At 43.6% G+C, this 27,889-nt stretch overlaps 1 protein-coding gene across 1 annotated transcript in view; it reads right to left on the bottom strand.

Moving 5' to 3' along the window:
* Positions 1-27,889, bottom strand: part of SHISAL2A (shisa like 2A) — a 140,956-nt gene that overhangs the window by 84,466 nt on the left and 28,601 nt on the right. The window contains exon 2 of the mRNA XM_063427202.1: positions 25,885-26,024. Coding sequence (XP_063283272.1) covers positions 25,885-26,024 — 140 coding nt within the window. The remainder of the gene's footprint in view (positions 1-25,884; positions 26,025-27,889) is intronic.

The raw sequence follows: 27,889 nt of genomic DNA, 5'->3' as shown, positions 1-27,889 counted from the left end.
TGATAAAGATTCTAAAGGAAATAGAGTGGGAGGATTCTTTTATACTAGTCACAAGCGATGTATCCTCCCTGTACACTTCAATTACCCATGATCTAGGATGTAGAGAGATTAAAAAAATTTTAGAAGCATCTGGAAAATTTAGCCACCCGCATGTAGAATTCTTAATGGATAGTATATGTTGGATTTTAAATAACAATTATTTCTTTTTTAACTCCGAGTTTTATCTCCAATGTCAAGGTACCGCGATGGGGACTAGGTTCGCCCCTAGTTATGCGAATTTATTTATGTCTAGTTGGGAAAATATCCATATCTATAATAGTGAAGAATGGGGGGCGGACCTAGTCTCATATTACAGGTACATAGATGATATGTTTTTTATTTGGAGAGGTACGGAATCACATTTGGAGAGTTTTTTAAATTTATTAAATGATAATAATTGGGGTATCCACCTTACTAGTACTTACAGTAAGAACAATATTAATTTCCTAGATTTGGATATTTATGTAGAAGAAGGGGGTATCAAAACTAAGAATTTTTTTAAGAAAGTGGACGCTAACAGTTACGTGTTATATAACAGTGGCCACTATACCCCCTGGTTAGATAATATCCCAAAGGGACAACTGCAAAGATTGAGGAGAAATTGCACAGAGTTAGATATTTTTAAAGATCAGGCCAATATCCTTATGGATAAGTTCTCAGAGAAAAAATACCCCAAAAGCATACTAGATAGGGCGTATGAGGAAGTGAGCCAACTCAATCAGGAAGATGCAATTATGAGGAGAGAAAATAGAGAAATTGAGGGAAGAGATAACAAGATGCCCTTAGTTTTTGATTTTAATAGTGACTCTAGGAAAATGAGGTCTATTATTAATAAACATTGGGACTTACTGAAAAAAGATAAAGAGTTGGCAGGGATTATACCAGAGAGGCCTTTTATCACTTTTAGAGGTGCACCAAATTTTAAAAGACTTTTAACTTTTAATCATCCGAAAAAAGAAGTAAAAACAACGTTTTTAAACAATAAAAGTGGGTTTTATTCATGCGGAAAGTGTATGGGCTGTAAGTGCAGCAAAAACAAAACTTTAAAAGGAATAAGCAAATTTAAAGCGAGACATAGTGACGAGGAATTCCCGATAAAGGATTTTATAACTTGCTGCAGTAAAAATGTAATTTATTTGTTAATTTGTCCTTGTGGGCTGCAATATGTAGGTCGCACAATACGCCCCCTTCACAAACGTATTTACGAACATGTGTACAATATAAAACGGGGCTATGAACAACACAGCGTCTCAGCCCATTTTAACAAGTGCCATAAAAAGGACCCTAATGGGCTAATCTTTCTGGGTATCCAAATAGTGAATAAAGCCAGGAGAGGGGGAGACCATATAAATGCAATAGGTAGGGAAGAAATGAAATGGGTACATCGTTTGGGAACTTTAGAACCAAGAGGTTTGAACATAGAATTTGACCTATATAATTTCCTGTAAAATGGGTAATAGATTTTGCACCTTAAATTTCCTATTTGAAATCTAATTAGAATAATTTTTTATTTTTTAGAATACTGTATGATAAAGATTTCTAGAGATTTTTAACTTGGTTTTTAATAAATGTGATATGTGTAATATGTATATAATTAGCACACAATAAGATGATAAAGATATGTGTTACAGGGGGGCGGAGCCAGCCACTGAACGAAGCAGTCGCACATGTCAGGAGCTCCCGAGGGAGAATTGATCTTTTACAGCCTAATTGCTCTTAAACAGCTTCTGACCCCCTTGCAAACTATATTGCCACTATGGGGAAGAAAACCAAAATCCGCAGGATTGAAGCGACCCCCACCTCTCAAGATATCGGGGCCCTGCTCCGTGTAACAACCTCGCAGCGGCCTGCCAAGATGGCGCCAGCGCGGGAAGACTCAGACCTCGCCTCGGAAGGCAGTGATCATGACGACTCCAGCTACTACGCTGATCGGGGGGAGCTCAGTAACAGCTCACCCCTCCGAGACTATGATCCGAAACCTACGAGGGCAAGTAAAGCTGCTCAACCAGACCATGCTCCCGCCAGTAAAGCGGATATCCAAAACATGATGGCGGAGTTGAAGGCCTACTTCTCAGCCGATATAGCACTGGTGCGAGAAGATATGGGGGCCATAACAGCGCGCCTGCGGGCGCTAGAGGAGGCTGACGTTGCCATGACAGGCAAACAGGGGGTCCTGCAAGCTGAAATGGAAAGTCTGAAGCAAGCTAACCATACTATGGAAGGACGGCTTGCTGTGCTGGAGGATGCTAGGCGGCAACATAATATGCGGATCCGTGGCATCCCCGAGAACATCGGGGAGGAAGAAGTACCTCATTACCTCCGCAGACTGTGGAGCTCTATGCTCCCATCGGCTAAAGCCAAGACCATACACCTGGACAATCTGTACCGAGTCCCGAAATCACCTAAAGCTCCGGCCGGAGTCCCAAGGGATTTACTGCTGCGTTTTCAATCGCTCCAATGCAAGCAGCTTGTCTCAGCCACGACAAGAACGGCACCCACATACCGTTTTGAGGGCTCGGACCTAGCCTTCTTCGCAGACCTTTCTAGGTCTACAATGACCTGGAGGCATTCACTACAACCAGTGACTAAGCTGTTACGAGAGCAGGATGTCAAGTACCGCTGGGGACCGGGTCGCAAACTGACCATATTGCACGCGGAGAAGAGAATGCAGTTAACACAGCTCTCGGAAGCTGGACGCATCTTCAGAGAACTGGACTTACCAGCACCAGACCTCACCCAGAGGTCAGTGGCAATAGCCTCAAGGGCGTCCTCCGTTCCAGCATGGGACATTAATAACATCCAGCCTTTCTACCCCAAGCCGATTCGGGCGGCTCGGACGCAGATGTCTTCAGACACCTGAACATTGCAAGGCGCAAAAACGACTGGCCGCTGAAATCCTTGGACTTGATCCGGTTGTTTAGTTTGTAACAGTAATTTAGAAATTAGTCGCTAAACGTTATGTCAGGGTTGATTTCTGTTTTATTAATTATATTTTCACTTTATACTCTCCCTGCTGAAGCAAGCTAGCTGACATGGTCTTACCCCTATTGGAAGCCGTGACACTCATTTGCACGGTTGCCTATTAAGCTATAGCATTATTGTTAAAGGTTTCTTGTTTCCCTTAAATGTGTTTCTTGACGGCTTTCCTGCAGCTGAGCACTGATGGCAATAGTTACATAATAGGCTGTTCATCACTGTACTCCTCAGCACTCTCTCGAGAATCCAATACCCCCCAGAAAGCAACGATTGTAGATCACTTTGTAGATTGTATTACAGCTGATAAATACTACTAAATGCAAGTAGCCTTCACCAAGCTTAGCCAGACGGGATCTTCTATGAAACTGCATAAGCACAAATGTTCCGAACAAGTCTGTCATTATTTATGCATGCATTTTACAAAAATGTAGCTCAATATGTTTTATACCTCTGTGCAATTATACTTATGCTACAATAAAAAATATAAATATAAAAAAAAAAGATATGTGTTACAAAACTCCATTTAGGCGATATGGACTTTAAGGATGAAGTCTGTAGTGAAGAGCTTTTGGACTGGTATTTAGAGACTGAATTTTAAACCAATGAGAGGACGCAATGGGCGGACATATGTTAATGAGAGTGGATTTAAATGAAGACAGCAGCAGGATGGGAGTGTGATCTGAGGAAGCCGAATCTGAGGCGAAACACGTCATCACGCACGTCCCGTGGTTACGTCACGTAAGCCCCGCCTCCAGGAAGTGTCTGCGGTAGTGTGTTTGCCGGCAACCAAACCGAACATTTTGTCCAGAGGAGGATTAAGGGAGCTAAGTGGCACCGTTTTTATACTGTGGAATCTTGCAGATATTAAAAGTTATTTTTCGTTTACAAGCTGCTGCCGTCCTGTGTATCGTTCATATACAAAGCGGATACAGTTGGAGCAGGCTTATCTGCTCCCCACTTGTGAGTGAACCCAGAGAGAGTTTGTCTCCATATGCTATATTTACCTTACTGTATTACGCTATGTACTTTTCTTTTTATTTTCATGTATATGCACAAATAATTTGAAGCAACCAATTCGAGGTTACATACAGCACATTAGCACTTTTGTGTATGTTCACGTGTGTATTAAGTTAATACTACACTCACAACACTAAGATTGTGAATTACCATCGCACAAATATTTTATATTGTTTTTTAAAGAGATATTGCACAATTTTTTTGTCTTAAAGGCACAGCGCACCCTTTTTCCTACATTGTCGTTTTTTAGTGTTTTATGAGCTATTGCACTTTATAAGGGAGCCGCTTTTATAGTTTTAATACTTATATTGTAGACGTGTATTGAGCGCCTTTTGTTACTTGTTCTTTTCTGGTGTATCTATTTAATAATTTAGTTTTGCTGTTCAAGTGAGAACAAAGAAGCTTTTATTGCCATAACAGTGTAAATAAAGAGAGTACCAAACATGAGATAGTATGCACATGACGTTTGCTAAATCTCCACATTTTTAGAATAATAATAATATCATGCTTGGAAATAAACTAGATAATGATTATGTCAGTAGATGTTGAAAAGAAAGGATGTTAAGATCAGATTATATTAACTGACAGTATGATTAATGTCAGTGCCATTGGGTATCAGGCATAAAAGAAAACACATAAAATAAGGTGTCATAACATAGAGAGATAGAAATGGTGTCTTCGATACACAGAGGATTTATCAGGGCAACTAACAATATGCTGTATGAAGGACAGAGTATGAAGTCCACTTCCGTACCAGGACTAATGTCCCCACACGTCTTTACCATGCTTTTCAGATTCAGTTGGGAAATCAGCTGCTTAGTAATCAATGTTCTCCATGTCACAAGCTATCCTTTAGGTGCATGGATGGCTGCTTGGCGTTAACTCCGAACAGGCCCCTGTCCCAGAAGAGGAGCGAGATGCTGATTCTGCAACTTGAATCTTCTGGACAGCTGATGAAGTGGGTGTTGCAGGTCAGCTTTGAATGTGAAGCCAGATTTCCTGACATAGAGCATCAAATCTAGTGTGGAAGAGATCATTCCACCTCTGGCTATCCAGAACCTCTCGGTACTGCCTATAGTCCGACACGGCAGCCATCTTGAACACAGATCACAGAGTACCAGGTCTACAAGCTTCTGAAAGAGGTTGAGTGTCCCTGTGTGGACCTGGATATCCCCAACTCGTAAAAGGGGGGACCTAGCATCCCTTAAACTTCCACCCTTAAGGGAGGGCCCTCTATTATTATTAACAAGAAGGGACATAATGTCTTCCCGAGCCCATTAGGTGGAGGCTCTAACTAAATATATAAAGGGGGCATGCCATTGTTCAACTCCTCCCAAGTTGCTCTCAAATTCCCCCTGTGACGATATGGCCCTGGCATCTCTGGTACTAAAGGTGTACCAGTTCATGCCTGCTATTATATGTGGGTTTCTTTGCCTAATCTGCACCACTAAATGCTCAACTAGACCCCAAGGTTAAGTTTGCTTGGTAGCAGACTCACCGGTAATCCAGGATATACTATAGTTGTATGTTCCGGCTGTTACAGTGTATACTAACTAGCTTGTTCCACTGGCAATACACTTCAATATGGTTCCTTGGTGGTTCAGCACGACTTACACTTTCGTAGATTCAATGACCTCAAAAAGAGACAAGACAACACTCTTCTTGCTGGAAACTTGTTGATTCACTTTATTTTGGAGCCCCCGGTTTTTCTGAAAGACCACAGCACACAGAGGAAATGTATGTGCAATTAACTACACCAATTAGAATACAAACTAAGATGGAGTTAGCAGATACACACAGATAGAGAGCCATAAATTATGCTTTTCTTGTCAATATCCATGTGGGATGGGACACCCAAGCCCTGACTGAGGGATGTAAATTAGGTTGAGCTAATTATCTCCAGGGTCCTTAGTTCTTATCACACAACACAATAACCTTGGACATACCAATGAAAAGGCAATTTTCTGGGAAGAATGCTTACTTATCACTCTTCTAAACATATGATTGATCAAAGTATTATACGACTTCTGAGCAATACTAGATTCCAGCACGTATTAATGGCCTTTCTTCATCAAAGCTAGGATGTTTGACCAGGTTGGTGATCTCGTTAAAGGGAGAAAATAGTTGTTATGTGGTAGGTGCCACCCTCACACAGTGGCCAAACCAATGCTAGGATTCAGATCAGAACATCTTTCATGGATTAAGTTTGCCCATAAAATCCTATGCCATTTGCATCCAGATTTTGAAACACATTTACATAAGTAAGAGTGTTTTAAATTAACATAAATGGGGCTATAGCTACATAGAAGAAGGCAAAACAGTTAAATGTAGGGGTTCTGGTGTCTATAGCCTTTCCACGCTACATTTAGCATCTCCATGTTCTTCATGTAGGCATTAACCACTCTCATAGAAACATAGAATGTGACGGCCGATAAGAACCAATGTATTTCTAACACTATAGTGTTCTTTTAAAGAGTCCACAAAATCAAGAAACATATACCTCCTATCCAGTTAAGTAGAACTTCAGTTTGTTCAATGTCTGTGGTTTAAATAAATAAAATAGTGGGTAATTTTCTATGTAAGAACACCTAAAGGCTTTGCATTGAGCCCATTCAAACCTTGAAGTCACACCACATACACAATATCAATTTCCCACCGTATATGCCAAAACAAATATTTATGATAAGAAAGACAACCATAAACTGATTAAAAAAAACATTGAGTTTATGATATATGCTCATCACCCACAACATTAAAACTAGCTACATAATATTGTGTAGGTCCACTTTGTGCTGCCAAAACAGCTCTGATTCGTCAAGGCGTGGACTCCACAAGATCTCTGAACGTGTCCTGTGGTATCTGGCACCAAACATTAGCAGTAAGCCCTGCAAGTTCCGCGGGGGGGCCTCTATGGATTGAATTTGTTGTTACAACGCATCCCATAGATGCTCAATCAGAATGAGATCTGGGGAATTTGGAGGCTAAGTCAACACCTTGAACACTATTGTGTTCCTTAAACCATTCCTTAACAATTTCTGCAGTGTGGCAGGGGACATTATCCTGCAATGCCATTGCCATGAAGAGGTTGCATGGTCTGCAACAATCTCTAGGTAGGTGATACGTGTCAAAGTAACATTCACATGAATGCTAGGACCAAAGGTTTCCCAGCTGAACATTGCCCAGAGCATAAACACTGCCTATGCCGCCCTGCTTTTGCTCCCCACATGCATCAATGAGCCTTGGTTGCCCATAACCCTATCGCTGGCCCATCAATTGTCCTTCCTTGCATCACGTTTGGTAGGTACTAACCACTGTATACCATAAACACCCCACAAAACCTGCCATTTTGGAGATGCTCTGATCCAGTTGTGTAGCCATCACTATTTGACCCCTTGATTTTTCGTTTGCCCATTTTTCCTGCTTCAAGCACATGAAATTCCAGAACTGATTGTTCACTTGCTGCCACCCTTTGACAGATGCCATTGTAAAGATATATCTATGTTATTAAACTCTCTTGTCAGTGGTTTTAACCCCTTAATGACAGAGGCAATTGTCCAAAACAAAACTTGAATTTGAGCAAAAAGTTTGTTCCACCATAAGGTTTGTCTTCAAGTGCCCTCATATATATGATGAATCATTTTTTTAAAAGACAGAAAGGCCTTTAGTTAACATCTTATATGTATACCCAACACAACATAATGTGTAAGTAAAATGCTAAAAAAAAATATTTTCACATTTTCACTTATAATAATGTTTAAACGTCCAGTGCAACTTGTTAAAAATAACTCAAAATAGAGTCACAAAATCAGTCTTGATTGTTAAATGCCAAATAAGTTTAGGATCTAAATTTTTGATAGTTAACACTAACCCTATACCACACCCCACACTAATGCTATTTTAACCCCTTACACAACACGTACACTAACTAACCCTATGCCTACCCTAATCTTACCCATAGCTCCATTTTACACTATCTTTAACCATAACGCAGCATTAACCCATACCCAGCATTAACACTCACCTTACCTTAACCCTACACTAACCATAACCTACCTCAACACTAACTGTAACCCTACTTTACCCCTAATCCTATCCTAAAGGTATCCCACTGCTAATTTCAATTCTAATACTAGAAATAGGTTTAATTATTTAACACAGTAGATGGTGGTATCCACCTTCTGCTGACCATTTTCAGAATTACAAAGCCCAACACCAGTCCCAGTCAGTTGGGGACATGTTGGGGGAACCTGACATGGTCTCCACAAAGCTGCCTGCACCCCATAAAAAAACACGGCTGAGCGCAATTGCACTTAGTTACAGTTTTATGAATGAGTTAAAGGGCTCTCTGCAGCGTTGACTTTCAGCGCTGACCAGAGCTCATCGGTCAGCCTGTGGACCTTTAAAAAAAAAAACAAACAGGAGCCTCCAGTTATCCATTGATACCAGGAGTCGGTGGTGTGAGCAGGGTTTTAACCCTGATAACACCACAATCTCGTTGAAGGCATTTAAATGCCTTTTTAAAGAGCCACTTGCCGCACGATCCATTGACACCTGGGACTCCCTGTTGTGAGAAAGGATTTAATGCCTATAGTTTTACTGCCTATAGTGTCCCTTTAATGGGCTAATGTTGTGGCTGATCAGTGTACCTTAAAAGAAGACAATCCACAAAGTGCTTAATAAATCATTTAATACAGTATCATGCGTGAACTGCATTATGATTTATTTTTGCATGATTTCTAATTCACATTTTATCAAAAACCTGCACAACTTGAACCTTAGCTCCACTGCCCTGTCTCTGCCTTTAAAAAGGGTGTGAATAACAGTTTATATATGTCACCTCTGCACTCTGTGTGTATTTCGCTTGAGTTGGGGGTGTAGTTCTTTATTAATTCAGTTTTTAAAAGAGGGTCACTACAGAAAGAGCAATGTCCAAGAATTTGCTTCAAAAGTTATGATTACGCTTTGGAATTATGCGCCATGACAATTAAAACACGACAGACCTTTTCTTTTTCTAAATAATTATATTCATGATTTTTAAGACATTTAAATGCAGTTCATTTATCACTGGCAGAATGTTACCATTTGTTATTCCCCTATTTTTTTTTCTTGTTTTCCTATATTATTGTTAATTCTTGTTTATTGTTATATATAATAAAAACTGTCTCTACAGAGTGTGTGTGTGAGTGTTAATATTAACCCATTTGTATTCCATTAATGAATAATAAAGAATACAACTCTGTTGAACAGGTTGTCTCTTGTGAATCAAATAATAATTATTATTATAATTACATGTTATGATAAATGGTGACAGGCAAATAAATAAAACTGCCAAAACTGCTAAAAATTATTCCGGTCGTTCACATCTCAGTTTAAGTAACGCATTAATATTCTTTGTCCATTTTTGGTATTTCTATTGTTTCATTCTCCCACCAGTCAGTCTGTGTAGCGGAGAGCTGATTTCTCGCAGCTATTCTCCACTTTAGATCCAAGGAAGGCTCAGGAACAAGTCATTGGTGAATCCACAGCATAGTTTCCAGCAGGTAAAAAGGTACAGCAATATCCCCACAGCACTCCCAATAACTGGACGACACACAGTTTCAGGAGTAGAACTGACAATCGTTTATTCCAAGATTTCTTATAAAGCCTGCTCCCATGCAAGGGAGGGAACTACAGTAATTATGACAGTAACCAATGCAGTGCTTGTTACCTCCCACACATCTCCTCCCCTCAGAGTGAGTCATAATCCCCTTAACTTGTACAGTACTTTACCCCAAACTTGGATGTACCCCTAAACCATCACATATCCTTAATATTAGGGTACCGCTAGGTAGCCCTGATCTGGGTGAATATAATATCCAAAATTCACCCAGATCGGACCAGTGGTTCGGCAGTTACAGGAAGGTGAAGTTTGACCGACCGCACACGAGTTGGTATCCGAAAAGGGTTCCATGAGAATGGGCCCTGCGGTCGGTCTCCGTTCGGCAGTTAAAACAGACATTTATAACTGCCATCCATACTTTAATTCACCTAGATAGTGATTCCCTCATTTGGTACTTTGTAACTACCGAATGGGGATTTGTTAGGTCTCTCCGTTCGGCAGTTACGGAGCTCTGGAGGTCTCAGCGGTGTTTGGTTGTTTGAGTGTCCGATTTGGGTTCCAGACACTCGACGACAAAACACCGCTGAGATTTTCATGCGTAAGATGGCCGCCGCCACGTGTACGCATGCCGAATGGCGGCCACCCAAACACAATGTTAATGAGCCGGTAACTTGCGGTTTGAAAGAATGTGAACCTTAATTACTGGCACACTTCTCTCCGGGGTGGTCCCTCCGTTCGGTAGTTTCCATAAGTATATAGTACGGATGGAAACTACCGAATAACATACAATTCACACTTTAAATAAATGAATAGCAATTCAACACAGGCAAAATTATAAGGAATATAGTCATACAGGCATATTGCAGGACAGGCTTACTGCGTTCCGCTACACTGCTCCCCCTTGCCCACAAGCCGGCATACACAGTCTGATCCCACACGGATCGGCTTGGGGATGACCGGGGTGCTCACGGATTATTTCTCCAGATCAGTTTGTCGTGACAACCCATCGGCGTTTCCATTTTGCTTACCCGGGCGGTATTGAATGTTAAAGTCAAAGGGCTGCAGCGCCAAACTCCAGCGCAGCAGCCTGGCATTGTCCCCAGCCACCCGGTTCAGCTAGACCAACGGGTTGTGATCCGTGAGCAAAGAAAAAGCCTGTCCATACAAATAGGGTTGTAATTTCTTTAAGGCCCACACCACAGCCAGGCATTCCTTCTCGATGGCGGCGTAGCTTACTTCCCGAGGTAAAAGTTTGCGACTGATGTAAGCCACTGGATGTTCTCCGCCATCGGTCCCGACTTGGCTCAATACTGCCCCCAATCCAAACATAGAAGCGTCTGTGTGAACAAGAAAACGTTTAGTTGGATTGGGAGCGGCCAAGACAGGGGCATTAACAAGGGCATCTTTCAAGTGTTGGAATGCCTGCTCACACTCCGGGGTCCAGGTTACTTGGCGGGGAAGGTTTTTACGTGTCAGGTCAGTGAGGGGTTTGGCCAGGGCACTATAATTGGGCACAAACTTCCGGTAATACCCTGCTGTCCCTAGGAAGGCTAACACCTGGGTTTTAGTTTTCGGGGTAGGCCACTGTGATACTGCCTCTACTTTGGCTGGTTCCGGCTTTTGTTTACCACAGCCTACTCTGTGGCCCAGGTACTGTACCTCGGCCATCCCAATGCTACATTTCGCTGGTTTTAGGGTCAAACCAGCCTCCCTGATCCTGTCTAGAACTGCTCCTATATGGGCCAAGTGTTCCTGCCAGGTATCGCTAAATATGGCAATATCATCGAGATATGTTCATGTATAGTCTTGGAACCCATCTAGGAGGCGGTCCACCATCCGCTGGAAGGTAGCCGGCGCGTTTTTCATCCCAAACGGCATGACCTTAAATTGGTACAGGCCGAATGGGGTGACAAAGGCGGACTTAGGGATGGCGTCCGGGGCCAAGGGAATCTGCCAATACCCTTTACACAAATCAATAGTGGTAAGGTATTGACCCCTGGCCATCCGGTCCAGCAACTCATCTATCCTAGGCATCGGGTATGCGTCGGATACGGTTTTCTCATTCAATCTCCTGTAGTCCACGCAAAAGCGGGTCGTGCCGTCCCGTTTTGGTACTGTCAGGATCGGGTCAGGGATCCAACACGCAGAGTACAAAGAGTAGCAGATACGTATACCGGTCCTTAGAATGGCCGGACTTAACGTATAACTACGATAGAATGGTCAGAGACAAGCCGAGGTCGAGGGAACGAGAAGACAGGTAAGCGAGAGACAAGCCGGGTCAAGGATAACAGAAAGACAGGAGAGTAAATACCAAAGCCGGATCAGAACCAAAAGGCAAGAGAATAACAAAGCACTGTGTGACTAGGCGGACTAGAACCACGACAGGGCAATGAGTAAATGAGAGAGCCACTGTTAAGTATCCTGGCTAGGGAGAGAAGACACGCCTCCGGCGAGTCCTGATTCGTCTCCCGAGATTTGAGTGACAGGACGTTCCGGGTTGGCGTCATGACGTCGACCTCCGGTCCTCCTGCTATAAAAGGAAGTGACTCCCTCGCGGCCGGCGTTAGCAAGACCGAGTGAACCGCGAGGGGCCGAGGAGACATGCCGTCCGGACGGATAAACTTCTAAGTCTCTACCTCTCTCAGAGGTAGAGGCTTCAGGTACCCTGACAGTACCCCCCCTCTCAGATACGCCCACCGGGCGGAAGGAGCCGGGGCGAGATGGGAAGCGGGAGTGAAATGCCCTGCGAAGGCGAGGAGCATGAACATCCTCTTGTGGTACCCAACTCCTCTCCTCAGGACCATAACCCTTCCAGTCAACCAAATATTGTACTCTCCCCCGGGAGACACGAGAATCAATAATGGAGTTAACCTCATACTCCTCCTGACCCTCCACCTGAACAGGGCGCGGAGGGGCGATTGTGGAGGAGAATCTGTTACAGATTAGAGGTTTCAGCAATGACACGTGAAAGGAGTTCGGGATGCGTAAAGTAGCTGGGAGAGCCAGACGATACGCCACTGGGTTAATTCGAGTCAAGATCCTGTAGGGACCAATATAGCGAGGAGCGAATTTCATGGAAGGAACTTTAAGGCGAATATTCCTAGTACTCAACCAAACTATCACCTGGAACAAAATTCGGAGCCGCCCTTCTACGTTTGTCAGCATGTTTCTTAACCAGCATAGAATTGTGTAGAAGAATCTGTCGAGTCTGATCCCACAACTTCCTCAAATTGGCCACATGGACATCAACCGACGGCACTCCTTGGGAAGGAGAAACCGAGGGAAGAATAGATGGATGAAAGCCATAGTTCATGAAGAAGGGGCTTGAATGCGTAGAGTCACAAACGAGATTGTTGTGCGCAAACTCCGCCCAAGGAATCAAACCGACCCAATCGTCCTGGTGTTCGGAAACAAAGCAACGTAAGTATTGCTCAATCTTCTGGTTGGTTCGTTCGGCAGCTCCGTTAGACTGAGGATGATAGGCGGACGAAAAATTCAATTTGATGCCTAATTGAGAACAGAACGATCTCCAAAAACGTGAAACAAATTTGGAGCCTCTATCAGAAGTGATCTCCGAAGGAATCCCATGCAAGCGAAAAATCTCTTTAGCAAAGATCTCCGCCAATTCAGGAGAAGTCGGGAGTTTAGGCAAAGGTACGAAATGTGCCATCTTGGTAAACCTATCGACTACGGTGAGGATAACAGTGTGCCTTTTAGAAACAGGCAAATCCACAATAAAGTCCATTGCCACACAGGACCAAGGTTTGTCAGGAATTTCCAGAGGTTGTAGAAGGCCACAAGGAAGCGAATGCGGTAGTTTAGTTTTAGTACAGACCTCACAAACTCCGATAAAATCCTTAATATCCTTCCGTAACGAAGGCCACCAGAAATCCTTGGAGATCAAAGAATACGTCTTGCGAACACCCGGATGACCAGCCACCTTACTCTCATGAAGACACTGTAAGAGCTCCAATTGGAGTTCAGGAGGAACGAAATGTCTGGAAGCCGGAGTCAGTCTGGGTGCCAGATGCTGCAAGCTCCTTATCTGATCAAGTAGCGGAGAATGGACTTTGAGAGTAGTGTTAGCGATAATGTTACACTTGGGTACTATAGAGGACAAAACCGGCTCAGATACGGCAGCAGGTTCATATTGGCGAGATAAGGCATCGGCTTTAGAATTCTTAGAACCTGGCCTATATGTGAGTACGTAGTTAAAGTGAGTGAGAAATATGGACCAACGAGCCTGTCTAGATGATAGTCGTTTAGCCTCTCCAATATAGGATAAGTTTTTATGATCTGTCAAAATAGTAACAGGATGCAAAGTACCCTCCAATAAATGTCTCCACTCCTTCAAGGCCATTATAACCGCTAGTAGTTCCCTGTCACCAATGTCATATCTGCTTTCAGTACCTGACAATTTTTTGGAAAAGTATCCACAAGGATGTAATGGTTTATCTACACCCAACCTTTGGGACAGAACAGCACCTATACCTGTCTCAGAAGCGTCAACTTCGAGTAGGAAAGGTAGTGTAGTATCAGGGTGAACTAAAATTGGTGCGGAAGCAAACAACTCCTTGAGTGTCCTAAAAGCCAGAAGTGCTTCAGTAGACCAATTCTTAGTATCAGCCCCTTGTTTGGTCATATTGGTGATGGGAGCAATGATAGAGGAGTATCCCTTAATGAAACGTCTGTAGTAATTGGAGAAACCAATAAATCTCTGGATAGCCTTGAGACCCTTAGGTAAAGGCCAATCTAATATGGATTGGAGCTTCTCCGGATCCATTTCAAACCCCTCCCCAGAAATCACATAACCAAGAAAGGTAGTTTGGGATTGGTCAAAGCTGCATTTCTCTAGTTTGCAGTATAAGCCATGCTGAAGAAGTTTGTGTAAAACCCTTCTGACTTGTCCGTGGTGAGTTTCAATATCCCTGGAATGTATAAGTATATCATCAAGGTATACAATCACACAGTCATCTTGAAACTCCCTAAGAACCTCATTAATAAGGTCCTGAAATACCGCCGGGGCATTGCAGAGACCAAAAGGCATTACAGTATACTCATAGTGCCCATATCGAGTATTGAATGCAGTTTTCCACTCGTCTCCGTCGTGAATTCTCACCAAATTATAAGCACCTCTAAGATCTAACTTAGTGAAAATCTTAGAACTTTTTAAACTATCAAAAAGCTTGGTGATCAAGGGAATCGGATATACATTTCTGATGGTTATCTTGTTAAGACCTCGGTAGTCAATGCAGGGTCTTAAAGAACCATCCTTCTTTTTAACAAAAAAAAATCCAGCCCCAGCAGGAGAGGAGGATCTTCTAATGAACCCCTTGTCTAGGTTTTCACGAATATACTCCTCTAGAACTAAGTTTTCATTCGTAGACAAAGGGTATACATGACCCCTGGGGGGCATGGTACCAGAAAGTAAATTAATTTTGCAATCAAAAGGCCTATGTGGTGGTAAGGTATCAGCCTTTCTTTGTCAAATACTGCCTTTAAATCTTGATACAAGGACGGTATCTGTACTTTGGTAGAGTCGGTAGCGTTATTAAGTGAGTTGACACTACAAAGAGGTGACACTTTCTTTAAACAATTCTCTTGACAATCCTGACCCCACGAAACTATTTCCCCTGATCTCCAATCTATAACGGGGTTATGTCTCTTAAGCCAGGAGTATCCCAGGACTATGGGAACAGAAGGAGATGAAATGAGTAGTAGGGATATTTCCTCCTTGTGTAGAATACCAGTAGTTAAGTAAAGAGGTGTGGTCTCCCGGAAAATCACAGGCTCAACTAAAGGTCTACCATCAATGGCTTCAACAGCCAAGGGTGTCTTCCTTAACTGGGATGGGATAGTGTGTTTGGTGAGAAACTTTTGGTCGATAAAACTCTCAGCAGCGCCGGAGTCTATCAATGCCATAGTCTCTAAAGTTCCCTTCTCCCAAGTTAAAGAGACCGGTAATAGGAGTCTATGTTCTTTGTAGTTATGAGTAGAGGACAAAATCGAAACACCCAAGGTCTGTCCTCTAGAGAAACTTAGGTGCGAGCGTTTCCCGGACGACTGGGACAGCTCAAACGTACATGACCTCTGGCCCCACAATACATACACAGTCCCTCCCTTCTCCTGTACTGTCTCTCCTCCTCTGAGAGACGAGTAAGGCCTAACTGCATAGGTTCTGAAACCTGTGGATTTTTGGTTTCAGAAATTTGAAATGATGGTGCTAGTCTAAAGGAAGATTTACCGGTTCTATCTCGAGTATTCTGTCTCTCCCTTAGACGTTCGTCAATACGAGAGATAAAGGAAATTAAGTCCTCCAGGTTCTCGGGAAGCTCTCTTGTCGCTACCTCATCAAGTATTACATCAGATAATCCATTTAAGAATACGTCTATATAGGCCTGTTCATTCCATTTTACCTCTGCCGCCAAAGACCTGAACTCTAGTGCGTAATCCACAAGTGTTTGGTTGTCTTGTCTAAGGCGCAACAGTAATCTGGCTGCATTGACCCTCCTGCCAGGGGGATCAAAAGTTCTTTTAAAAGCAGCTACAAAGGCATTATAGTTATAGACTAATGGATTATCATTCTCCCACAACGGATTAGCCCATCTCAGAGCTTTCTCAATGAGTAAGGTAATAATAAATCCCACTTTTGCCCTATCAGTAGGGTATGAACGAGGCTGTAGCTTGAAATGAATACTGATCTGGTTCAAAAAGCCACGACACCTCTCAGGAGAACCAGCATAACGTACAGGTGGGGTAACTCGGGAAGAAGCACCCACAGTAGCTACCTCTAGCCCTGAACCCACAGAAGAAGCAGACATATTACGCATCTCCTCAGGTGGATTAATAGGACGAGACAGCAGCGCCTGTAGTGCTAGAGCCATCTGATCCATCCTATGATCCATGGCGTCAAACCTAGGATCAGGAGAACCAAGCTGACAATTTGTACCTGCAGGATCCATGGCCCTGTCGTAATGTCAGGATCGGGTCAGGGATCCAACACGCAGAGTACAAAGAGTAGCAGATACGTATACCGGTCCTTAGAATGGCCGGACTTAACGTATAACTACGATAGAATGGTCAGAGACAAGCCGAGGTCGAGGGAACGAGAAGACAGGTAAGCGAGAGACAAGCCGGGTCAAGGATAACAGAAAGACAGGAGAGTAAATACCAAAGCCGGATCAGAACCAAAAGGCAAGAGAATAACAAAGCACTGTGTGACTAGGCGGACTAGAACCACGACAGGGCAATGAGTAAATGAGAGAGCCACTGTTAAGTATCCTGGCTAGGGAGAGAAGACACGCCTCCGGCGAGTCCTGATTCGTCTCCCGAGATTTGAGTGACAGGACGTTCCGGGTTGGCGTCATGACGTCGACCTCCGGTCCTCCTGCTATAAAAGGAAGTGACTCCCTCGCGGCCGGCGTTAGCAAGAACGAGTGAACCGCGAGGGGCCGAGGAGACATGCCGTCCGGACGGATAAACTTCTAAGTCTCTACCTCTCTCAGAGGTAGAGGCTTCAGGTACCCTGACAGGTACGAGGACTACTGGAGAGGCCCAGGGGCTATCTGAGGGCTCAATGACTCCTAACTGTATCATCTCTTCAATCTCTTTGCGCATATTCTCCCGTACCGCTTCAGGGATGCGGTACGGAGTCTGGCGCATGGGAAGTTGACCAGGGGTTTCTACTCGGTGGGTAGCCAGAGGGGTGTATCCAGGTACATTAGAAAAGGTCTCCTGCTTTTCTTGCAGTAGTTGTTGTACCTCGATACGCTCCTGTGGGCTCAACCGATCCCCCAGTACAACTGCTCCTAAATCCCCAGCCATCTGTCCGTCTTCTAACAGATCGGGGAGGGGTAGGCTGTCGCCTTCTTCAGAGGTGGGGGCGCAGATAGCTGTCACCTCCTCTGATCGTTCTTGGTAAGGCTTCAGCATGTTCACATGGATCATGCGTCGCCCCCCATTCCCTGCGCAGTGGCCAATTATATAAGTGGTGTCACATCGTTGTTCTACCACTTTATAAGGGCCTTGCCAGGCGGCCTGTAGCTTATCGTGTCGGACAGGTTTTAAAATTAAAACTTTCTGTCCGACCTGAAAGCTGCGGTCCCTGGCGCCTCTATCGTACCAGGTGCGCTGACGCGTCTGAGCTGCCTGTAGGTTTTCCTTTACCGTCTTTGTGAGTGCTTCCAGGCGATCTCGGAGGGCCAACACATATGGTACAATAGGGGTGCCGTCAGCGCTACGGTCTCCCTCCCAGTGTTCTCTAATCAAGTCCAGGGGTCCCCTTACTCTCCTCCCGAATAGCAGTTCAAAGGGGGAAAATCCCGTAGATTCCTGCGGCACCTCCCTGTAAGCAAACAGTAAGTGCGGCAGGAATTTTTCCCAGTCTCGGTGAGTCTCTGCGAAGGTTCGGAGCATCTGTTTTAAGGTGCCATTGAACCGTTCGCAGAGCCCATTAGTCTGGGGGTGGTACGGAGCACTAATTATGGGCTTAATTTTACAGAACTTCCAGAGTTGTTGGGTGACCTCTGCCGTGAACTGAGTGCCCTGATCCGAGATGATCTCCCTGGGTAACCCCATCCGGGAGAAAATCTGCATCAGCGCCTCAGCCACCGTCTCTGCATGTATATTAGTTAAGGCTACCGCCTCGGGGTAGCGAGTGGCGTAGTCCACTACGGTCAAAATGTACCGTTTGCCTGATGGGCTAGGCTTCCGGAAGGGGCCTACAATGTCTACTGCAACCCTATGAAAGGGTTCCTCAATTATGGGTAGGGGGTGCAGCTTCGCCTTACTCTTATCCCCCCTCTTTCCTACCCTCTGGCACGTATCGCAGGTGTTACAATACCTGCGCACCTCCTGGCTAATCCCTGGCCAGAAGAAACTTTGGGTCAGCCGATATCTGGTACGGCTGACCCCCAAATGTCCGGATAGCGGAATATCGTGCGCTATCCGGAGTAATTCGGTTCGGTACCTCTGCGGTACCACCAGCTGTCTTGCAGTTATGGGTTCTGACCCAGCTATCTCTTTACTCATTTCCCGGTATAATAACTGCCTGTCCCATACAAATCTTTCCCCCTCCGCCCCTGGTTGGATAGAGGTGACCTTGTCTCGGTATACTTGTAAGGTAGGGTCAGTGATCACCTCGGCTACAAACTCGTCAGGAGGGGCCCAAGGGATACAGTCTAGGGAAGGGGAGGAATCTCTTACCTGGACCTCCGGCAGTGCGTTGTTGTGCTGGGTGCGGGCCTGTTGCCTGGTGACTACTGGGTGTGCCTCCTCAGTAGTTTGTGGTTCAAATGCGGAGGTGAGTTTGCCCAGATCATTCCCTAGGACCACCTCAGCAGGTAATTGCGGCATTAGTCCCACTTCCACATTCCCAAACCCCGCACCCCAATGCAAGTGTACCCTGGCTGTGTCTAGCCGATACACGGCTCCCCCTGCAACCCTGACAGCCACAGTCTTATTCAGTTTGGCTTTGTCCGAAACCAAATGACTTTGCACCAGGGTGATGGTGGCTCCCGAGTCCCTGAGCCCCTGCATAGGCTTCCCTTCCAGATATACGGTCTGCCTATGGTGCTGTCGATTATCCGCCTGCGCTTGTAAGGGATTGGCCTCATGCAGCACTTCCCACTGTTCCACAGTCGTGACTGGAACGGCAGAGCTGTAGGGAAGTGGTACCTCGTCCTGGTAGTGATGCGCTGCTGCTCTCGGTGGTGGTGGTGGAGGCCCTGGTCGGATCCAGGTGGTGCGGTCTCTAGACTGCGGACAATCTCGTTGGAAATGTCCCCACTTCTGGCATCGGTGGCATTGCACAGAAGCAGGTGTGCGGTATCTCTGCTGCGCTGCTGCTGGTGCTGGTGGAGGGAGTTGTCTTGGTGGGGGTTGAGGGTTAGGAGAGAAGGAATTCCCCCCTAGTGGCCGCATGGCAGGTTTGGTACTCACTGCCTTGGTTTGTCTGCGAGCGTCCATAAAATCATCTGCCTTTTTGGCAGCCTCGGTGAGGGTGGTGGGGTTACGATCCCTCACCCATTCCTGTAGTTCTGAGGATATCCCCTCATAAAACTGCTCCAACAGCAGCATTTGTCACAAGTCCTCCATGGACCGCGCTTTACTTGACTGCATCCACCCAAGAGCTGCCCTTTCTAGTCGGCAAGCCCACTCTGCGTGCGAATCTTTGTCCGCCTTTTTCAATTCCCTGAAGCGCCTCCGGTATGCCTCTGGTGTTATTGCATACCGGGCCAGGATAATCTCTTTTACCCGGCTATAGTTCCTAATTTCAATATCAGGCACAGTGCGGTAAGCTTCAGCTGCCCTTCCTGACAGCCGTCCTGCTAATATGGGTACCCACTCTTCCCTTGGTATGTTATGCAGCGTACACAGTCTCTCAAAGTCTTGGAGGAAGGCATCTATATCCTCCTCTGCTTCCACATACGTTTTAAAAGCTTGATAGGGAATTTTAGGCTTACCCTCTTGTGTCACAGCTCCTGCTGCACTTCTTTCCGGTGTTTGTGGTCTCCTGTTTCTCATCACAAACTCCTGCACCTCTGTCATTGTTTTAGAGATGATCTCTGTTGGTGGGTTTTCCCCATAAAAGGCCAGTCTGAATTGTAAATGCCTTTGGAACTCCTCCTGTTCTGTTTCAGGTCTTTGTTCCGTGGCCTGGACCTCTTCTGCTCTGTACTCTGCCATTACTTCGGTGATAAGCGTTGCTTTGGATTTGCTGCTGGCAGAAACACCTTTCGCTTCCAGAAGGTCTTTCAATGTGGTTCTCTTTAGCGTAGAAAGGTCAATCTCCATTAATCCTTGTTCCTCTGTGAGTCTGGATCCCAGCGCTGCCAACCAATGTAGCGGAGAGCTGATTTCTCGCAGCTATTCTCCACTTTAGATCCAAGGAAGGCTCAGGAACAAGTCATTGGTGAATCCACAGCATAGTTTCCAGCAGGTAAAAAGGTACAGCAATATCCCCACAGCACTCCCAATAACTGGACGACACACAGTTTCAGGAGTAGAACTGACAATCGTTTATTCCAAGATTTCTTATAAAGCCTGCTCCCATGCAAGGGAGGGAACTACAGTAATTATGACAGTAACCAATGCAGTGCTTGTTACCTCCCACACATCTCCTCCCCTCAGAGTGAGTCATAATCCCCTTAACTTGTACAGTACTTTACCCCAAACTTGGATGTACCCCTAAACCATCACATATCCTTAATATTAGGGTACCGCTAGGTAGCCCTGATCTGGGTGAATATAATATCCAAAATTCACCCAGATCGGACCAGTGGTTCGGCAGTTACAGGAAGGTGAAGTTTGACCGACCGCACACGAGTTGGTATCCGAAAAGGGTTCCATGAGAATGGGCCCTGCGGTCGGTCTCCGTTCGGCAGTTAAAACAGACATTTATAACTGCCATCCATACTTTAATTCACCTAGATAGTGATTCCCTCATTTGGTACTTTGTAACTACCGAATGGGGATTTGTTAGGTCTCTCCGTTCGGCAGTTACGGAGCTCTGGAGGTTTCAGCGGTGTTTGGTTGTTTGAGTGTCCGATTTGGGTTCCAGACACTCGACGACAAAACACCGCTGAGATTTTCATGCGTAAGATGGCCGCCGCCACGTGTACGCATGCCGAATGGCGGCCACCCAAACACAATGTTAATGAGCCGGTAACTTGCGGTTTGAAAGAATGTGAACCTTAATTACTGGCACACTTCTCTCCGGGGTGGTCCCTCCGTTCGGTAGTTTCCATAAGTATATAGTACGGATGGAAACTACCGAATAACATACAATTCACACTTTAAATAAATGAATAGCAATTCAACACAGGCAAAATTATAAGGAATATAGTCATACAGGCATATTGCAGGACAGGCTTACTGCGTTCCGCTACAGTCTGTATTTATTAATATATATTCCACATAAATGGTTTAAAGGGACCTCCAGGCTCCCAACAATGTCTGATAAAACATCATGAAAATTAAAAGCCATCTACATTTACTTTTTGTAAGAGGCCAGACGCATATTTCATTTTTATTTAAATTTAAGTTTGTTTTTTTTGTTTTTTTTAAATGTGCAGTATCTCTGGGGTCCTGATCATTAAAGGAACAGTATACAAACATGTACTCCTAATGCTAGAGTGTCCTGAGGCCTATCTAGTGCCCCTTCCCACTCTCCCTTCCCCATGTGAGGCTTTGAAATGTAATACTTACCTTTCAGCCCCCGCCGTGCTGCTCTCCTTGCTGCTGATCCGCCTCTTTGGTTGAGATAAACAATGTTGATGATCTCATCCAATCCAATGCTTCTCCATAGAGAAGCATTGCGAGACTAGAGCGCATGCACACTACATGCGCCAATCAAATGCCGCAACAAAACGACAGGAAAATGCAAACTGTTCCATGATAAAAGTAAATAAAATCTACCGACAGAATAATTCAATGCATTTTAATGTATCTTACCTAGATTGTGCTTGAAAAACGAGTGTTCATCCACCAGGACTGAGCTTGGATATATAAATATACGACTAATATCATGCTAATGGTAGCTTGTCAGAGAAAATGATAAATAACACCCCTGCTAACTGTATCCATTTAGGTAAGAGTAGCCATTACTTTATAATCAATTTAATAAAGATTTTCGCTCATCTTTTATTTCTAAGCTGTTGTGTCGAAATACAATAGAGATATAGGAAAAGGGGATTAAAAGTGAATTTAAAGTGAATTCCAAATTTAAGGTCATAGCTGCCGTTTCACCTACTTTGGCCTTAAACTTAAAGTTCAGTTTGAATTCATTTTGAATTCTCACGTTAGTGATTAACTCTCACAAGAAATGTCACAAGAAATAATTTGAATCTAGGAGGCATTGTTTGCCGGGAAGATGTCACAAAGTATTTTCATACATCGCGAGTGGAAAATTGTTTTCTGACTAGTTTAATTATACATAGTGGGTATTACTGAAATGTCCAATGGGAACACAAATAAACTAAAAAGTGGTCGATTGCTGTATTTGTACTGTTGAAAAGCATAATTAGTTCTTTTTTTTTTTTAATTTCATTTTTGTATCCAATCACTCGTTTGTTTATTATTTTTTAAGTATACAATTTTTATTTCCTGATTCGACTTGAAATTGTAAGATTTTATAAGGATAAAGTGAACAAGTCATGCATCAATATATCATAGAAAGGGACAGATTTACATCCAGGCATAAAAAAAATCTAATATATTCGAATTTGGCAACTGTATACGTATAAATGTTTGAATTTGCATATTTTTACTTACAATGTATTCGGTTTTAATATGTGAATATAGTACCTGTACGCAGCTGTGTTAATGCATCAATGGATAGAAATAATGTTAGAAGTGGTGGTGGGGGGGATTGAAATTATACAGGGGTCAGATTACATTGAAAAAAGGGACAATATAGGCTCTCGGACCACTTCCTCTCATTGTCTCTGTCCCCTTAACCCTGTAATTTAAAACATTGCCGTTTTAGAGAAACTACAATGTTCATATTGCAGGGTTATGATTCCCTCTAGTGGCTGTCTACCAAACAGCCACCAGAGGCACTTCTTGCTGTTTCACAGAGTTTGACTCCATGAAACAACATTGTGCATGAGGACATCCAGCATTATGGTGCATGCTGTGCATGCACATTAGGCTCCCCCTCAGTGCTAGTATTATAGGAGGCAGAGAGGGAGCCAGCGCAGAGGGACCTCGGCTCTGGGGTAAATTGAGTGATTTCAAGTGTCATTGAACCCTTTGAGTGCCACAAGGGGAGCTGTGAGGGAGGTTGGGACAGAGGAACACTTTAGTGTTATCAATACAGAGCCCTAGATCCCTAAGCTCTGTTCTATGAGTGTTGTGTGTGGTAGCTGAGTGTTGCATGTGTGTTGGGGAGATTGACTGCTCCGTGTGTGAGAGTTCATGTAGTGGCTGAGTGTTGTCTATCTGAGAGTGAGTGTAATGGCTGAGTGTTGTCTATCTGAGAGTGAGTGTAGTGGCTGAGTGTTGTCTATCTGAGAGTGAGTGTAGTGGCTGAGTGTTGTCTATCTGAGAGTGAGTGTAGTGGCTGAGTGTTGTCTATCTGAGAGTGAGTGTAGTGGCTGAGTGTTGTCTATCTGAGAGTGAGTGTAGTGGCTGAGTGTTGTCTATCTGAGAGTGAGTGTATTGGCTGAGTGTTGTCTATCTGAGAGTGCATGTAGTGGCTGAGTGTTGTCTATCTGAGAGTGAGTGTAGTGGCTGAGTGTTGTTTGTAAAGGAGGAGGCTAAGAGCTGTATGTGAGTGTGCCTGTGTACTGGATAAGTGTTTTGTGTGGATTAGTGTTGTGTGTTTGTGGAGGGGAGGGGAGTGTAGCCTGAGTGTGACTGAGTATTATGTGTGGGGTAGGCTGTGTGGTGTCTGGAGGTTGGAGGAGGTGTTTTATTTGAGACCCTCCTGTTTATCTTTCGGGAGCAGAAGGCTCCTGTAAAAACCTGGGCCCTAGCTGCCTTTGCCACCTTATACTTCAACCTGTTAATGACGTTACAGAGAGAGGATAAACAGAAATAGGTCAGCGCAGTCTGTGCGGTAATGGTGCATTGTACGGATTGTGCTTGTTTTCCATTTTGTTGTTGAGTACACTTTGTCACAGTTCATCTTGACTCTGGAGTTAAGATGACACTTGGCCTCATTAAAAGAATTTACAGTAAAATCCAATCAGTGTAATTTCTGAAAGTCAGTCAGAAAGCAGGATATTGTTGTATAAATACACATGAGCCAATCCAGGGAAACGTTCGCTGCTCCTACCCCATATGGGCACTTCTGTAGGACACGTATTAGTGCCCTGCATTATTATAGAGTCCTTTCCTGACTGCTCCACATCGGCAGCTCCATATACACATCCTGACATGCGTTGTGTTTTGGAGCTGCAGCTCGTTGCATCATTTTAGTGACATTACTGAAGTTCTAGCATCACAATGACAATAGACAACTCTTGGACATTATCCTGTCGTGTGTCTTAGTAACCCGAGAGTGTGTTAAATTCTCATTACTTCTTATTTCTATTTTATGACTTGGTGGACCTTGGCTTGTTTACGGATTCGGTGTATTTCTGTGTCCATTGATCTCAGCTTTTTATCAGTTTATTCTTTGTGTGTCTCCAGCCTTTTTACATTAAGCCTAGACACACTAAGGACCAGTAATATGTTCCTGTCTGTTCTCTTTAACGTTTTGTCCTTGCGTGCGTGTTAGGTTATTTACACCATGGAAAGGTCCACTAAAGCCAACACCATGTCAGGTTGCAATAACGGACTGACATTTACAATCAAAAGTATCCAAAGGCCTGACCAGGTCAAATGATTCACCCACTGGGTAACCCAGTCTGCCAAGCACTCACTGCTACAACAACGGTTGAAGAAAACCATGGCATTCATCCTTCCTCCTGTGAGATACCCACAGGGATAATTACTAAAGTGAGAATTCAAAGTGATTTCAAACTTAAGGCCAGAGTAGCCGAACTGAGAGGATGGATGACTTTTTCACTTTAAATTTGAAATTCACCTTGAATTCACTTAGAATTTTCACTTTATTGAACAACCCTGGAAATGTTACTGCAATAAGTGTATTCCATGGCAAATTCATATTTATCAGAAAATTCCTATTCATAGTGTTAACGTTGTAGCCAATAACTTTTTACCATTTTTTTTTTTTCATTTTTTTTTTTGTCATGGACTGAAATGATATATTTAGCAGTAGCTTGGTAACTAGACGTGCATTTGTTGTACTCTTTCTTAAATTAATCCATCTGTTTGGCAACAAATCAATTTTGTCTGGCATAGAACCTCAATTGATTTGTTTTTGATTGATCAATCCTAAAAACAAATTGAAAGGGATTCAATGTTAGACGAAGCGATTCGTCATGCAAACACATCAATTCGTTTAATAAAGAGTGCCGTAAATGCACGTCTATTTGTAACCCATTCTTCAACTCGACCATTACTGATCGTTAATTAAGCTTGTACCTCCACTTTTATGGACGCTACCATTACAGAATTTCAATCCACAATGGATCACAAAGAAGCATTGATTAATGATTCCGTGTGATATGTAATTACTCGTGCAATGAGTTTTAAAACACAGCTGGTAAGTGCTCCATGATCCATTCTTCTTGTGTAATACAACCGACATTAAAACAAATTACGGTAAGCAAAATACAAGAAGCAGACTAAGCTTCGTATCAATGGGTCTCGGTGATGGGACGGACTCACAGTTTCCAGCTTACCTGCTGACTGAAGGCTGAGACCGTTGTCCAACTTGTTGTGTGGTTTGTTGCTGATGAACAGGTAACACAGAACGCATACAGTGATGATAAATGCCAATAAGACCACGGCTGCTATGGATAAGCCCACCAACGCTCCGACACTGCAAAAACAGGAATGACGTTACAGTGTTTAACTCACACGCTGCATCAAACGTTACTGGTATCACATACAGTACAATAATGCGTGCCAATAGAACATATCAGCGTTTCCACCAATTCAGAGTTTTTATCCCAAACTCAGTTAAATGAGCATATTCTCATGGAGATTGTGGCAAATTGATAAATTGCACACCAAAATAACTTGAAAACTGCTGAGTTGGAGCATTGTCTATTCCCAGTTTAGTGTAGAAAACACTAATAAATGGGAGTATTATCACAGTCTCGAGGTGATTTGGGAGATACCAATGACTGGTAACATTATAAAGGTCCTGGGGAGAATAGGCAGATAGTTGGGGTGACTGATCTCTCTGCAAGCAAGCAGGTTCTCAAGGTCTTTGTGTAACTGGGCAGATAGTCAGGGTCTCTGCGTGAATGGCTAGATTCTCATGGTCTCTGAATAAATAGGTAGAATCTCAGGATCTTAATTTTATTGTGCAGATTCTAAGAGGAAATCGTCAGATTCTCACAGAATGAATGGACATATTCTCAGATACTCAATCTGAAAGTGTAATTGGGCAGATTTTAGGGTTTCATGGTGAAATCCCACCACTTTTAAAAAATAAAGAGATTCCCAGCCAAAGCAGATCACACACTGACTATCCATACATACAATAATTACAGACCTTCACCAAGAAACAAGGCAGCCAAGTTATATTTCAAAGCAAACACAGTAACACGCTGGGATATTTTCCTACACTGAAACACACCTGCTTCAAATAATAAACACGCTCATTAAAGTAATTTGTCAATGTTCCAAGTTAGAATACGGATATAAAGAGGTCGCTAATTAGGCCTCATACCTACATTATACACAGTAGGTATTTTTGTACTCAGTTTGTGTATGTGAACTAATAATTGGAGGCTTACAACAATCACAGCAACAAGGCGATGAATTAGGAATAGGCAGAAGTAAGGGGGGAAATGGTTATATGAAAAATGTTCAAATACAATGGGTTAGTTACTTTTGAAAACACCATACTTTTATCAGAATAACCCAAATTAGTCTGATAAAAGTACAGATGCAGAAAAACAAACTAGTCGGCTGCTCTACTGCCTCAAATAGAATTTTACTGGGCACTAAATATCTATGGCCAGACTTAATTGTACAGGACTATATATGAAAAACATCGAACCTGGATATGTGTAAACTGACCGATCCGCTAAACATCGAACCTGGATGTGTAAAGTGACCGATCCGCTAAACATCGAACCTGGATATGTGTAAACTGACCGATCCGCTAAACATCGAACCTGGATATGTGTAAACTGACCGATACGCTAAACACTGAACCTGAATATGTGTAAACTGACCGATACGCTAAATATCGAACCTGGATATGTGTAAACTGACCGATCTGCTAAACATCGAACCTGGAAATGTGTAAACTGACTGATCCGCTAAACATTGAACCTGGATATGTGTAAACTGACCGATCTGCTAAACATCGAACCTGGATATGTGTAAACTGACCGATCTGCTAAACAACGAACCTGGATATGTGTAAACTGACCGATCCGCTAAACATTGAACCTGGATATGTGTAAACTGACCGATCTGCTAAACATCGAACCTGGAAATGTGTAAACTGACTGATCCGCTAAGCATCGAACCTGGATATGTGTAAACTGACCGATCCGCTAAACATCGAACCTGGATATGTGTAAACTGACTGATCCGCTAAACATTGAACCTGGATATGTGTAAACTGACCGATCTGCTAAACATCGAACCTGGAAATGTGTAAACTGACTGATCCGCTAAGCATCGAACCTGGATATGTGTAAACTGACCGATCCGCTAAACATT

This window comes from Pelobates fuscus, chromosome 7 (assembly GCF_036172605.1).
Source record: "Pelobates fuscus isolate aPelFus1 chromosome 7, aPelFus1.pri, whole genome shotgun sequence".
In the NCBI taxonomy this organism is placed as follows: domain Eukaryota; kingdom Metazoa; phylum Chordata; class Amphibia; order Anura; family Pelobatidae; genus Pelobates; species Pelobates fuscus.
This window is presented reverse-complemented; position numbering and strand designations above follow the sequence as displayed.